At 46.8% G+C, this 12,055-nt stretch overlaps 4 protein-coding genes across 4 annotated transcripts; 2 read left to right on the top strand and 2 right to left on the bottom strand.

The window, feature by feature from the left end:
* Positions 1-1,468: 1,468 nt before the first annotated feature.
* Positions 1,469-2,393, top strand: N7487_011646 (pirin family protein; the record flags this gene model as incomplete). Its single annotated transcript, XM_056879376.1, has 2 exons — positions 1,469-1,817; positions 1,879-2,393. The coding sequence occupies 2 exons, from the start codon at positions 1,469-1,471 to the stop codon at positions 2,391-2,393; spliced, it is 864 nt and encodes a 287-aa protein (XP_056724695.1).
* Positions 2,394-3,299: 906 nt separating this feature from the next.
* Positions 3,300-4,924, bottom strand: N7487_011645 (uncharacterized protein; the record flags this gene model as incomplete). The annotated part of the gene is made up of 5 exons (XM_056879375.1): positions 3,300-3,723; positions 3,779-4,170; positions 4,222-4,413; positions 4,482-4,743; positions 4,805-4,924. 5 exons carry the CDS (start codon positions 4,922-4,924, stop codon positions 3,307-3,309), a joined length of 1,383 nt encoding a protein of 460 aa, XP_056724694.1. The 3' UTR covers positions 3,300-3,306.
* A 2,170-nt stretch (positions 4,925-7,094) lies between these two features.
* Positions 7,095-8,225, bottom strand: N7487_011644 (uncharacterized protein; the record flags this gene model as incomplete). The annotated part of the gene is made up of 2 exons (XM_056879374.1): positions 7,095-7,515; positions 7,582-8,225. 2 exons carry the CDS (start codon positions 8,223-8,225, stop codon positions 7,095-7,097), a joined length of 1,065 nt encoding a protein of 354 aa, XP_056724693.1.
* Positions 8,226-8,850: 625 nt separating this feature from the next.
* N7487_011643 (GMC family oxidoreductase) lies at positions 8,851-10,731 on the top strand (the record flags this gene model as incomplete). The annotated part of the gene is made up of 2 exons (XM_056879373.1): positions 8,851-9,082; positions 9,136-10,731. Exons 1-2 carry the CDS (start codon positions 8,876-8,878, stop codon positions 10,729-10,731), a joined length of 1,803 nt encoding a protein of 600 aa, XP_056724692.1. The 5' UTR covers positions 8,851-8,875.
* Positions 10,732-12,055: the final 1,324 nt, after the last annotated feature.

Here is a 12,055-nt window from a genome sequence, read left to right as displayed (position 1 = left end):
CCGACTTTCAATATCAGGAACAAGACCTGGGGTTAATTCTTAACTGATTTTATTTATATGATCAAATAAGAGCAGTAAATTCACTGGGCGAAACTACTAGCCAGTTGAATGTCGTCTCAATCGCAAAAGAACGCACTAGGTAAAAAAAATAAACATACGTAATCATTCTTTAGGCATAAACATAAATAATAGAACTATTAAAGTTGTAATACAAATAGTTATAGATAAAAAACCACCTGACCCAATGGAAATTCCGCCACTGATCAACTATACGGCACGATGTAACCCTAAGCTACGTAGCATGTTTCCCCTCTCGGAATTTTCAGGGAGAGAAAGATCTTCCCTCGTGCTGCACTGACCTTCATCCATCAATAGGCCCATTCGTAAGGCGGTTGCGCCATAAAAGTCCTCTTAGGCATTTGGAAGCGTTTGCTCGTACATGCAACGACAAGGCCCTTAACAAACAGTATCAGGAGGCAGTATTATGTATGTAAATTCTGCCGATGTAGCCCGGCGGAAGAACGAGGCATATGCAAGAACACTTCTATCGACTCATTCTAGAAGCTAGCTACCCAAGTTCCTTACTCTGCCATTGTCCGCATCAGCAATTGCTTGATCTGCGTGGCCCTTACATGTTATTGCTTCCTTGCCATCACCAACAATCACCACTTATTCCTTCTCACTAATGCCCAACCGGACTGTCAACAAAAATGGATTCTATACCCCCTCGTCAAATTCTTTCATTGCCTTCGGTTCCCTATATGTGTACCAATCTCAATTGCGGCAAATCTTTCCTGCGGAAAGAGCATCTCAATCGCTATATCATGGTGCACACCAACTCTCGTCCTCATAAATGCTTCATATGTGGACGAAACTTTGCCCGAAGGTAATGGGGCAGGCCAGTTTTAACCTGCAATTAGATCTACCAACTAAGACGGCGGTAAATATGTGGGACTAAATAGGGTGTTAAGACTTGTGAACAGTGACTCTACGGAGTATGTCAAGGGAAGTTATCGAGATTGCCCATGGTTTTATTGTTAATGTTTTGTCCTTAGTCAGCTATAGCCCCTACCTAGGTATAACGAGGTACAAATTGCTAGAAACTAGAGTTAATAAAAGACAGAGTTGTCGTCTATTTCAATTGTCTGGGAAGAACCACAATTCGAGAAATTATCCATGGATGGATGCCTGAGGCTATGAAGGGATGACTCAGAAATTTCTAACCAAATGTCAGTGATTACATCCAGCTCTAAACCTATTTGGGACTAGTGTCACTCTTATTGATGATGGCTAATGATTCCATAATCCCGATGAGATGGATTTCCAAGGTTCTTGAGCCGTCTAGACGACTTGATCTCAAGCTATATAAACCCTCAGACCCACGTCTGATTTTTTTCTAATCACAAAAAAGAATAACCTCAATCACATTTCAATAGTGTTATTATTTGACCGACCTAAAACTAAAACAATGACGAACCCACTCGCCCACGCCAAGATTGCTCTCCGCCGATCCAGTGAACGTGGATACGCTGAACATGGCGGCTGGCTCAAATCTTTCCATACTTTCAGCTTCGCCAGCTATTACGATCACCGATTCCAGAATTTCGGAAGCCTGCGCGTTCTAAATGAGGACCGTGTTGCAGCGCGAAATGGATTCCCAACGCATCCGCATCGCGATGCGGAAATCTTCAGCTACATCCTGAATGGTGAGCTCACGCACCGGGATAGTATGATTAAGAAGGGTTCCGAGGGGGAGCAAGGGAAACAATTTTACCGAATGAAGCGGGGAGATGTACAATTCACCACAGGCGGAACGGGTAAGTCTCTCAAACCTCTAATTTACCCGATAGTTAGTCAATTGAAGCTAACATAACACAGGGATCGCACACTCGGAGCAGAACGAATCCAATAAGTCGGTTCACTTCCTTCAAATTTGGGCACTTCCCTGGAAGCAGGGCCTCAAGCCACAGTACCACACCATGACATTTAGCGAGGAAGCAAAGCGCAAAGCATTTGTTCCTATTTTATCTCCGCTTGCTGCAGGACCCGAAGCTACCCCAGCACAGGAAGATGCTGCCGTGCCCAAAATTCCCGGTACTATCCCCATTCATGCCGATTTCGTCATGGGAGCTGGAATTATTGAGCCGGCCTCGACATTTAAGTGGACTGTTGGCGCCGGAGAAGCTGTCGAGTCTAAGAAGAAGCGGAATGTTTACATTCACCTGCCCATGACCAAACAGGGCAAGTCCAAGGTTATGATCGATGGTAGGGAGGATGCCGTTCTTGAGGAGGGCGATGGGGCCTTTGTTACAATGGTAAATGCTGGAGATGCGCTCCGTGTAGAGAGTGTCGGGGAAGTAGAGGCGGAGGTTATTGTGCTGGATAGCAACTGAGAATTATCTCTCTCGAACTGAGCTTTCGGTGATGACCTTTTATGTATAGTAGGAACTCAAAGGCAAACATGAAATATCTGTGCTCTTTATCAGCTTTTTACATTGTTCATCTTCTCGTGTATTGTTTCGCATTTCTTTGCGACAAGGCCTCTAAGCCCTTGCTCTTAGCTGTGAATTTATCTACAGTGTGTCATTCTTTCGAGTGATAGCAGACAGAAACCAACACCTGTTGGCTAAAAATAGTTGAATTGGTGGGTGCTGAAGTTGATTGATTGACTTGTTGTGATCAGACCTGTCTAGGCACGTAAAAACGTGAGGAAATTCAGACAACGAAGCTACAGTCGCACAGCTTAAGTTCAAATAGCTCAGGTGAGCCAAAATCTGGGTGACGTCGTCGAATAATTAGATCTGGTCAACTGGTCAGAAGTGACGAACATAAGACGGTACGGTAGAGGTCTTTGTGCTTCAACCAATCTTGTCATTCCTGTGCTCCTGGCAATTGAATATCAAATAAATTGCCGATAATAAATTTACGCTTTGGCCCTGGAGGCAGGTTGACTCTCTTCCTTTCTACAAAGGCTGTTCGCAGAATCGCAATCAGACCCAGTGAGCCCTAAAACTGCCAACTGTCCAATCGATACCATATCTTTGCCTACTGTAAGTGACAGACGCTGAGAATCGAGAGTGATAACCAAAAGACTGCTAGTATAAGGAAAAGAGCAAATATTTAGAAGAAGAAGTGGGGTACGATGAAGGTCCCGATTTGGTCAGATGCGGCGCTGTACTTCAATTGGTTGAAAGCATTTTTTACCTTACTAGAACATATGTGCATCGCCAACTATTCAGTTTGATAGTATTTTAATATGTGAGGAAAAAGAAATTTGATTTCAAAAAAAGAATCTAATACCACTATCTAAGCGGAATTATCGGCGCAAGACCAGGCAGCCGAACCTCCGGACTTCTGGTAGCTCTTAATAATGCTGACAACAGATCCATAAGTACCTCCGATCATCAAGAAAGTTCCAGCTATTATGATGAAGAAGCACCATCCGACCATCAAAATCCATCTGGGCGACCGGCGACCCTCTTTACGGCTCCAGTTGTCATACAGCCACATACCACCCATTGGCTGGAAGCACATGGGAGTACCTAGTAAAGCGCCCACAAGAGAGACGAGATCACTGAACACGGGAATGGCGCTAGCAATGATATAAGCGACCAAAGCAGTTCCGATAGTGCAGCTAAGCCAGACCACCCAGTGGGTGATAGTGTTGGATGCCAAATGGCGGGAACCTTGTAGTATGCGGACAAAGACATATTTTCCAGTGATCTAGATACCTGTTAGCTTAGGTAGATGATTTGCTGTTATCCATAGAAAGTCATACGTGAATGAATAGTAATGTGCTGACCAGCAGGCCTGGCAGAGCAAACCCATAGCTCACTTTCTTGACAACTGGACCAGCAGAGCCAAGAGCAGGGGATGAAACGTATGATCCACAGTAGTAGTAAATAACAATGCCGATGGCAAGATAGAACACTGTGACAATTCCCTGGCAGAGGAACAACGATCGGTTGAAATGACGGGGCTCCCGCATCTCTGCTGCAATAGAGAAGAATGCTGGAGTACCGGCGTATGCAAACACGATAGTAGATATAGCTGTCATGGCTTCGGTAAAGTCTGGATTGTTGACAATTTTGTAGTCAGAAACCCAGACAGCGTCTGTCGGTGCGGCTGCTGGACGAGACTGGATACCAACAGCGACGGTGACGATCATGACTAGGAGGATCATGTTAGATTAGGCGTAAAGAGCACGAGAGGAATACTCACTTGAAGTCAAGATTGAGAACAGACCAATCCAGGCGAGCCAAGAGAGACGGCCTAATGTCTGGATACTACCGAGTATGCATGCTACAATAGCAGCAATGGCAACATAGACTGCCGTGCAAACAGCGTGGTCGGAGACAGCGTTGAGACCGATAGAGATTCCTAGCATTCCCGAGCCGGCGACGAAAACCCACCCTATCGTGGGTCAGCAAGTGGCTCTTATGACTTCGTGCATTGTGATTTTCTTTTAGGATCCAACTCACAGAGAACGAATGCACCTCCGAGCAGGATTCTTCCCGTGGGGCCGAGTAACAGCTCGCCCACATCATCAATACCGTAAACCTCGCGGTGTCGAAGTTTGAAGACACCGATTATGTAGTCAGACCAAGTTGTGATGGCTGCAATAGCACATAGGCATATTACGCCAGGAACTATGCCCAATGAATCGAAAGCGACGGGGATTGAAAGGACACCGAGACCAATTTGAGTTTTCATCATCAAGACGGCTGTTCCTAGCCATCCTACCTACATTGTATTGAGTGATTAGTACACGGCACCAAAAGAGTTACAAGGTTAGGCAACATACATCGCGATAATTTGGACCTTCTTCGGTGATTTCTCCAAAAACGGCATCATGTTGAGCCTCAAGGACTTCCCCTTCACGTGAAGGGACAGGACTTAATGATTTCTCTTGCTTCTCTGCCATAGTGGAATAATTGCAAAATGCAGATAATGGTAATTAGGGCGGGGATGAGGCCCTTTAAACCTTCTATCCCGGTTAAGTTTAGATTTCCCGGTCTGCCCGGTCTGCCCAGACTAGTGCGGTGTTTATCGTCATCAGCCAAGATTTCAGGCTTCAGGGGCGTTCAGGGGGATCTTGAGATTGGGTGAGCCGTTCCGACACGCCACCCGTGCAGAACTAAAGGCTTGACTGTTTATCTTTGGCTTGTAACTAGTCTCAATTTTTTTTTTGCTCTTTAGTCAATCATCTTTATCTATGAAATATTTATCTGAACTACGATGAAGTAGTGTGAGGCAGTAGTATTTCCGGATTTAGGATCCTAGACATTTTCCCCACAACACGTTTTAGTCCAACCCCCAACCTCCCGAGGTCTACCCACTTTTTCTTAATGCGGGGAAACTCAAAATTACGTCGCTTTGCCTCTCAAATCCCTCAATCTTCTTGGGGGATATCCCCACTAATTATCTGGGGGTGGCTTTTCTATCCCTTCTCGGAAGGTGGTTCCATACTTTGGCCAATTGGACTTCTCTAGACTTACCGTTCAAATTTGGAGTACGTGTCATTGACCCCCATTGTACGCCCCGTTGTGAGACCCCTTCCCTCGGACAAACCTAGGGCCGCATATGGAGACCAACCCATAATCTACCATTACCTAAAATTTTAAGAGAAATACGTTAGTGGTGGCGCAAACCAGTGACTTCCACTGAGTGGCTTAAGTATTTCTTAGTTTAATGTGCTTATTCCGCGAAAAGGTTGGAGTTCCGCATCTTTTAATCCTTTTAGGTGAGACGGTCGGGTATGTGCTAACTTTTCAAGATCCCCGCCCTTCAAGCTGGTACGAAATTCATTTTATCATATGTAAGGGAAACAATTGAACTTTTCACATTTAGGGGTCTGTTCGCTTCCAGTTAATCTATTTCGCAAGCGAGCCGCCACCCCAAGTGAGCCGCCATCTCCAATACAAAAATAACGGTTAGACACATCCCAGAGAGACTTCGTTTCTCAAGCACAGATGCATAAATACTGTTCGTGGTCACCAGGCATTTATTTTTATGCCTTCACATTTTTTTTTTTTTTTTTTTTGCTTCTCTCTTTGGTAGCAACCGTTCGGTGAGGTTTGGCCAATTTAGGTATTGGGTATACCTCGCCGAAGCCGAACTATACATTTATCAGTAAACTGTAACTACAAAGTAAGAAGGCCGAGGCCAATCAAGAATCAAGAGGGGTTACGGGCGGCGGTTTGAGGCCATCTTTCCCGGTCTATGCGTTGTGACTCCTCAGTACTTTCAACAGTACTACCCACAATCTCCAACATTCTAGACTCCAAGTTGCTATACGTTTGGGCGGTCAATGATTACCTTGCCAGTCAAACCACGGTTCAGCCTATGTTCGGCCAAATGTCTAATATCTTCGGCTGGAAATGGCCTACCTTCATTTCTATCGCCATTCTTACTTTGGGAGTTGGTCTTGCAGGAGAGGCAAATAACACTAAAATGTTTATCGCAGCTCGAGTCGTCCAAAGTCTACATCCAGCCAAGAATGGGACCTCATCGCATCCATAGATGTATGCACCTTTCGGTGCCTGGCCTGGGAAATTCAGTTTCTGATCCGTCTCATTGAAATTTCCCTTGTCCGGTCATAATACCTGTAAATTGGAAGATATCTAAAGTGAGAGAAAAATGAGGGGTTTCTATTGAGAGCGAAACGACAGCACACTAACGCGATTGTTTGAGAGCCCGGTGCCTTGGGCGTTAGGCTAGGAATCTCCTCCCACATAGCTCTTTCTCAGTGCAGCAGTCAAGCCTTCGCCTCATCGGTCATCAATTCATCACGGTATCTTATACTGTCAATTTCTGACTTCCACGCCGCGCTACATCGCTAAATGTCACAGATCATACCATCATCATACCATCCCAACCCCGCTCGAACCTTTCGCTCGACGCACACTAAAACGCCTGATAGGCTGCCGAGTCTCCGTATCGCATACCACTATGCGCATTAACTTAGGAAGAAGAGAATGCATAGTCCATCGACGCAGGGAGCGTGGGGTGGTTTGAAGGCAAAATAGGCACGATCATCAAGAAGACCGAGAGAAAATGTACAAAAGAAATTTGATTGATAGTGCGCAATGTTATTAGAACCCTTTAGGCATCCCAATGACAGACCTAGAGGCATGATATGCCGTATAGTGCAAGCGACCATCCTGCGACTGATCATTCAACGACCCTCCATCCGCCGATCCAGGTCTCTGGTCCAATTGCGTGAGTGGAAACTCACTATCCATCTCATCTATGCCATACGCCCGTTTCGTCGTACTATTCTTGCTCAGGACGGGTCCCGTCGACGGCTGTGTCGAGTATGGAGCACGGACACTAGAGAACAAGGACGGGAAAGCGGCCTTAAGAATCGGTCGGAGCATGGGCGCGCAAGAATTTGAAATGGCAAGAGCTGGCTCCGTGACACTCCAGAAGGCAGCCCAGATCATCGAGTAGGACAAATCGGTGAAATCGACCGTGGTGAGGACACGGATTCGGATGATGGTGATGGAGGAAATACTGCATGGTATTGATTAAAATTGTGGGACGGGGACCCTGGGGGAAAAGGAGAGCCAAAAAACGTACAAGATACCCAGTCCAAAGATTCCAACCACCGCCAGCTTAGTCGCAAGAGACATCTGCAATTTCCAGACAAAGCGAATTGGCAATGCCATGATCATCACATCGGTGAGAAGGTTAAAGGCTCCGATCGTCGAAAATGCCACATTCTGACTTGCACAATGACCAGGCAGTGTCGGGTTCCAATTCCTTTCGAAGGGTGTGCAGATTAGGAAAATCTGAAGCATACTCCCCGTCCAGTACGCGCCCGCACAGCCCATACAGACCCACGTCAGGATGCGGAATTCCCTTGACACAAATATCCGCAGGTAGAAGGCAAGATAGGAGAACTTAGCCAAGACCATGGCGTTGTAGTAGACGATTTGGTAGACCATGAGCATTTTGGCAATCAACACAGCATTCTCCGGTGGGATAGTCTTGATGTGGTGTCGCATCCCGACACGAGCATAGTGGAAATGCATTGCGAGCATTCCATATGTGTGAAATAGCCCTGCGACGCAGCATGCATCGTCCCATCCTATATGGTTTTTTCGAATTCGTCGGGAGATGCCACGCAAAATCACCAGAACAGTGGCAAGTGCGACGAAGATTGTGTTGGCGATGAGCTGGTCGCGCACGATGGGGAAGGCGAAGACATTATATAATTGCATTTTCCCATTCGTAAAGTCTGAATTTTTGGTCTGTATATATACTTTGTAAAATATAAAAGGTGAAGAAACTTTAAGGGCCGTGAATAGCTGCCAGTGTCCGGGTAACAATCCCGATTGTGTCCATCTACTGTACAAAGTACTACACATTAGAGTTCCAGACTAACTATTAACTGACCAGGTAAAAAGATCAGCAGGGGATTATGGATCTTTATAGCGGGCCGTTTTTTTAGACCGAAATTAATTTACCGGACTCGGACTAGAAGGCTGAAGAAATCGACTGTCATTGGACAGAGTATCGACTAGTTCAACTAGTTGAAGCCAAGTCAAACTTGCAAATGCCATTTCCCCTTTTGGATCCATTGGCTCGCTTATGATCAAATAATACTCCGTATACTACCTCACTTGTCCCTAGGGTGGGTACTAGCCTCACTGAGGGGTATAAGCGTTTTTCTGAGCAAATTACTGAGTGTGAAGCTAGCAATGTATGTAACAGCTAACTTGAAACTAACAAGATTTGGGAATCTTGTACTCCGTAAGTGCCGCGTATCCGCTGTCAGTCAATCAGTAGTCAGTCCGCTCTGGATCCTCCCAAAATATTCCTATAATCTTCACTTCCCCTCCATGCTAATTAAAGATTCTTAAGCTGCAAGATGGATGACTACGACTACATTATCATCGGCGCAGGAATCGGCGGACTTGTTTTGGCAAATCGTCTAAGCCAAGATGTCTCCATCAAGGTCCTCCTCATTGAAGCTGGTGCCAATCGGATGGGCGATCCTCGCATCGAGACCCCTGGATTTTTAGGCACGATGTATGGCAACCCAGACTTTGATTGGGACTACATGAGTGTTCCGCAAGTATGTCCGCTCTCAACATCGTCATCTCGTATCTAAAGCTAATTCATGAATAGATTCATGCAAAAAACCGCCAGATCGGCCAGCCACGCGGTCGCGTCGTCGGCGGATCCTCCGCTTTAAATTTCTCTGCAGTTGTATACCCTACGGCATCAAATTTTGCCGCATGGCAGGCCCTGGGAAATGAGGGCTGGGGCGCCGAGGATATGGCCCCCTATCTTCGCAAATTCCACTCGTACACCGCGCCCAGCGAGGCGACGGCAGAACTACTCGGCACAAGCCGGTACATGAAAGTAAATAACCAAGGGTGTGATGGTCCTGTCCCTGTATCTCTACCAGATGTGTATGGGCCGTTTAACAAAGCCTGGGATGAGACATTTGCCCAACTGGGCTGGGAATCAGAGGCCGATCCTCTTGATGGCCACAAGCTGGGCGCTTTTACTTCCCCGCTAAGCGTCGATGCCGAGACGGGGAGAAGAGGGTACGCAGCGGCATACTACTCCCCCGAGGTCGCGGCGCGGCCGAACCTGCGACTTCTTGCGGAGACAATGGTTGAGCGAATCCTCCTCACTCAACAAGATGGAGAGGTTATAGCTACAGGCGTGCAGGTCAAGACGAAAGACAGTTCATACGAGATCAAGGCAAAGAAAGAAGTGATTCTCTGCGCAGGCAGCCTGAATTCCCCTCAATTGCTCGAGCTCTCGGGCATCGGCCGTGCAGATCTTCTCCAAACCCATGGCATTCCGGTAATTATTGACAACCCGGCCGTAGGCGAGAACCTCCAAGACCATGCCATCACAAGCATCAACTTTGAGGTCGCCGATGACCAGGTCTCTGGAGATATCCTGCGCGATCCAAACGTCGTTCAGGCACTCATCAAGCTCTACGAGGAGACACACGGAGGCCCGCTGGCAGGCATGCCCCTCAGCATGGCCTACCTCCCCTTGATGGATGGAACTGGTGCCGTTCCGAAAGAACAAATCGAGGCCTTGCTTTCCAAATACCTCGACAACGATAATACCCCACCCAACCTGCAAGCGCAGTATTCTCATATCCGCAAAATGCTCCTCCAAAGCGATGGCCCATCTTCACACTACCTCTTCCTCCCTGCCCAACTCCAAATGAACCCAGGCAGAACAACACTCGCCGATGTCCTGGTTAAAACTCTCCCGGAGAACTACATCGCCGTCATGGTGCTGCACAACCATCCATTCTCGCGCGGTTCGGTCCATATTTCCTCCGGAAATAGTGAAGATAAACCCACCTACGACCCGAACCTGCTCTCGCACCCGCTCGATCTTGAGATCATGGCTCGGCAGTTGCAGTTCGTGGGCCGCATTGCTGAGACTGCGCCATTCTCTACTTTGCTCAAGGCCGGGAAACGCATGCCTGAGAGTACGACCGATTTGAGTGATCTGGACCACGTGAAGGATATCGTGAAGGATCGCTTGTATACATGTTTCCACCCCGCGGGCTCGTGTGCTATGTTGCCGAGGGAGATTGGGGGCGTTGTTGATTCTGAGCTGAAAGTTTACGGAACGAAGAACTTGAGGGTTGTCGATGCTAGTGTTTTCCCGCTTGAGCCTAGTGGCAATATTCAGGCTACTGTTTATGCGGTTGCAGAGCGGGCGGCAGATTTGATTAATCCTTGAAGTCAAATTTGGGCTTGAGGTTTCATATTGCATGGCTGGTGGATATGAGTCATGACCTCTGGTTGTGAATACCTCCCTCATACGACTTTTCATACGACTTTTTTTTTCTCTAGACTGTATAGTTATAGGCAAATTGAAACTATTGTTTTACAGCGAGATAGTTCAGAAAGGTGACATACAATGAAGTCCTCTAACGTATTACCATGCGACGTCTCCCTCTCTTGACAGATGATGGCCCTTGGAAGCTCGATCAACTTACTCGTTACAATCATCCAAGCACCTTTCTTTCAACGCACACGCACAACCCTCCCCCCTGTCTCCATAGTTATTTAATCGTGACTTATCAAATTCGATGAGGCTCGAAGCGCCCAGGTGGGTCTGCGGCAAAGCAAACACTTAAGTTCTATACCGGTCCTAGGCAAGGATTAAGAACAGGTTGAGGTGACGAGACCGACTTCGAGGCGAATCAAATTTTTGGTGCTGTTGGTTGATTGGATAAAGAACTAAGAATAGCAACGGGAACTGGAGAGGGGTTTCATAATATCCCTCTTTCTGTTTTCTGCCTAGACGGGGCGCTAGCGACGGAAACCTCTCACCCGAGGATGCTCCACCACCTGGCGTTACGGAAGAAAGAACAAAAGGAGTCCACAGGTCAAAGGATAGATAGGTGGTTGTCTTCGTAGAGATATTATTGACTGTCTTTCATAGACAAGCACAATACCGCCTTCTAGACCCGTCATAATGATAGAAGCTTTCCATGGTTGAACGCGGTCGGCTCGGGCCGACGATCCAACCAACAATTCTAATTGTTCAGTCCAGAAATCGGGAGAGCGGGAGTGTGACATCTTTGGAAATAGCCTTAGCTTCAATGTTGAGACTTGTACTGTTGATGAACCTCGTATTCTTTCAGACATGTCTCTATCTATACAAGGCTTTTAGCAAAGGCGAGCAATGATTGGTCCTATATTGCGGCACTTGGATGCATCGTAGTCACTTGGGCGCACTCTCGGCGGCTACTCTTCTTTTCGGCAGTTAAAGCTACTGCTCTTGGGCTCAGCCTCGATGTATTTTAAACTCTTGTAATTTCTTACATCGAACAAAAACTTTATTGGCAGAATTATTTGTTAAGACGCCGAGTCATACGTCATGCATGTCATGCATAGTGCCTCGTGTCATCTAATGCAGTGCAAACAGCCCAGGAAAAAGCCCGATTAATTTCGAGTCACATATTTTTTTTAGACTGAGCCGGAAATGCAGGCCATCATAAAATACCAACCGTAATCTCTGTTGACCGCCATGATCCAGATCCACCCTGGTTTTCCTG

This window comes from Penicillium crustosum, assembly GCF_028827405.1.
Source record: "Penicillium crustosum strain IBT 35664 chromosome Unknown utg000005l_segment0_segment0, whole genome shotgun sequence".
Lineage (NCBI taxonomy): Eukaryota > Fungi > Ascomycota > Eurotiomycetes > Eurotiales > Aspergillaceae > Penicillium > Penicillium crustosum.
The sequence above is the reverse complement of the archived record's forward strand: the minus strand, read 5'-3'. Positions and strand labels throughout refer to the sequence as shown.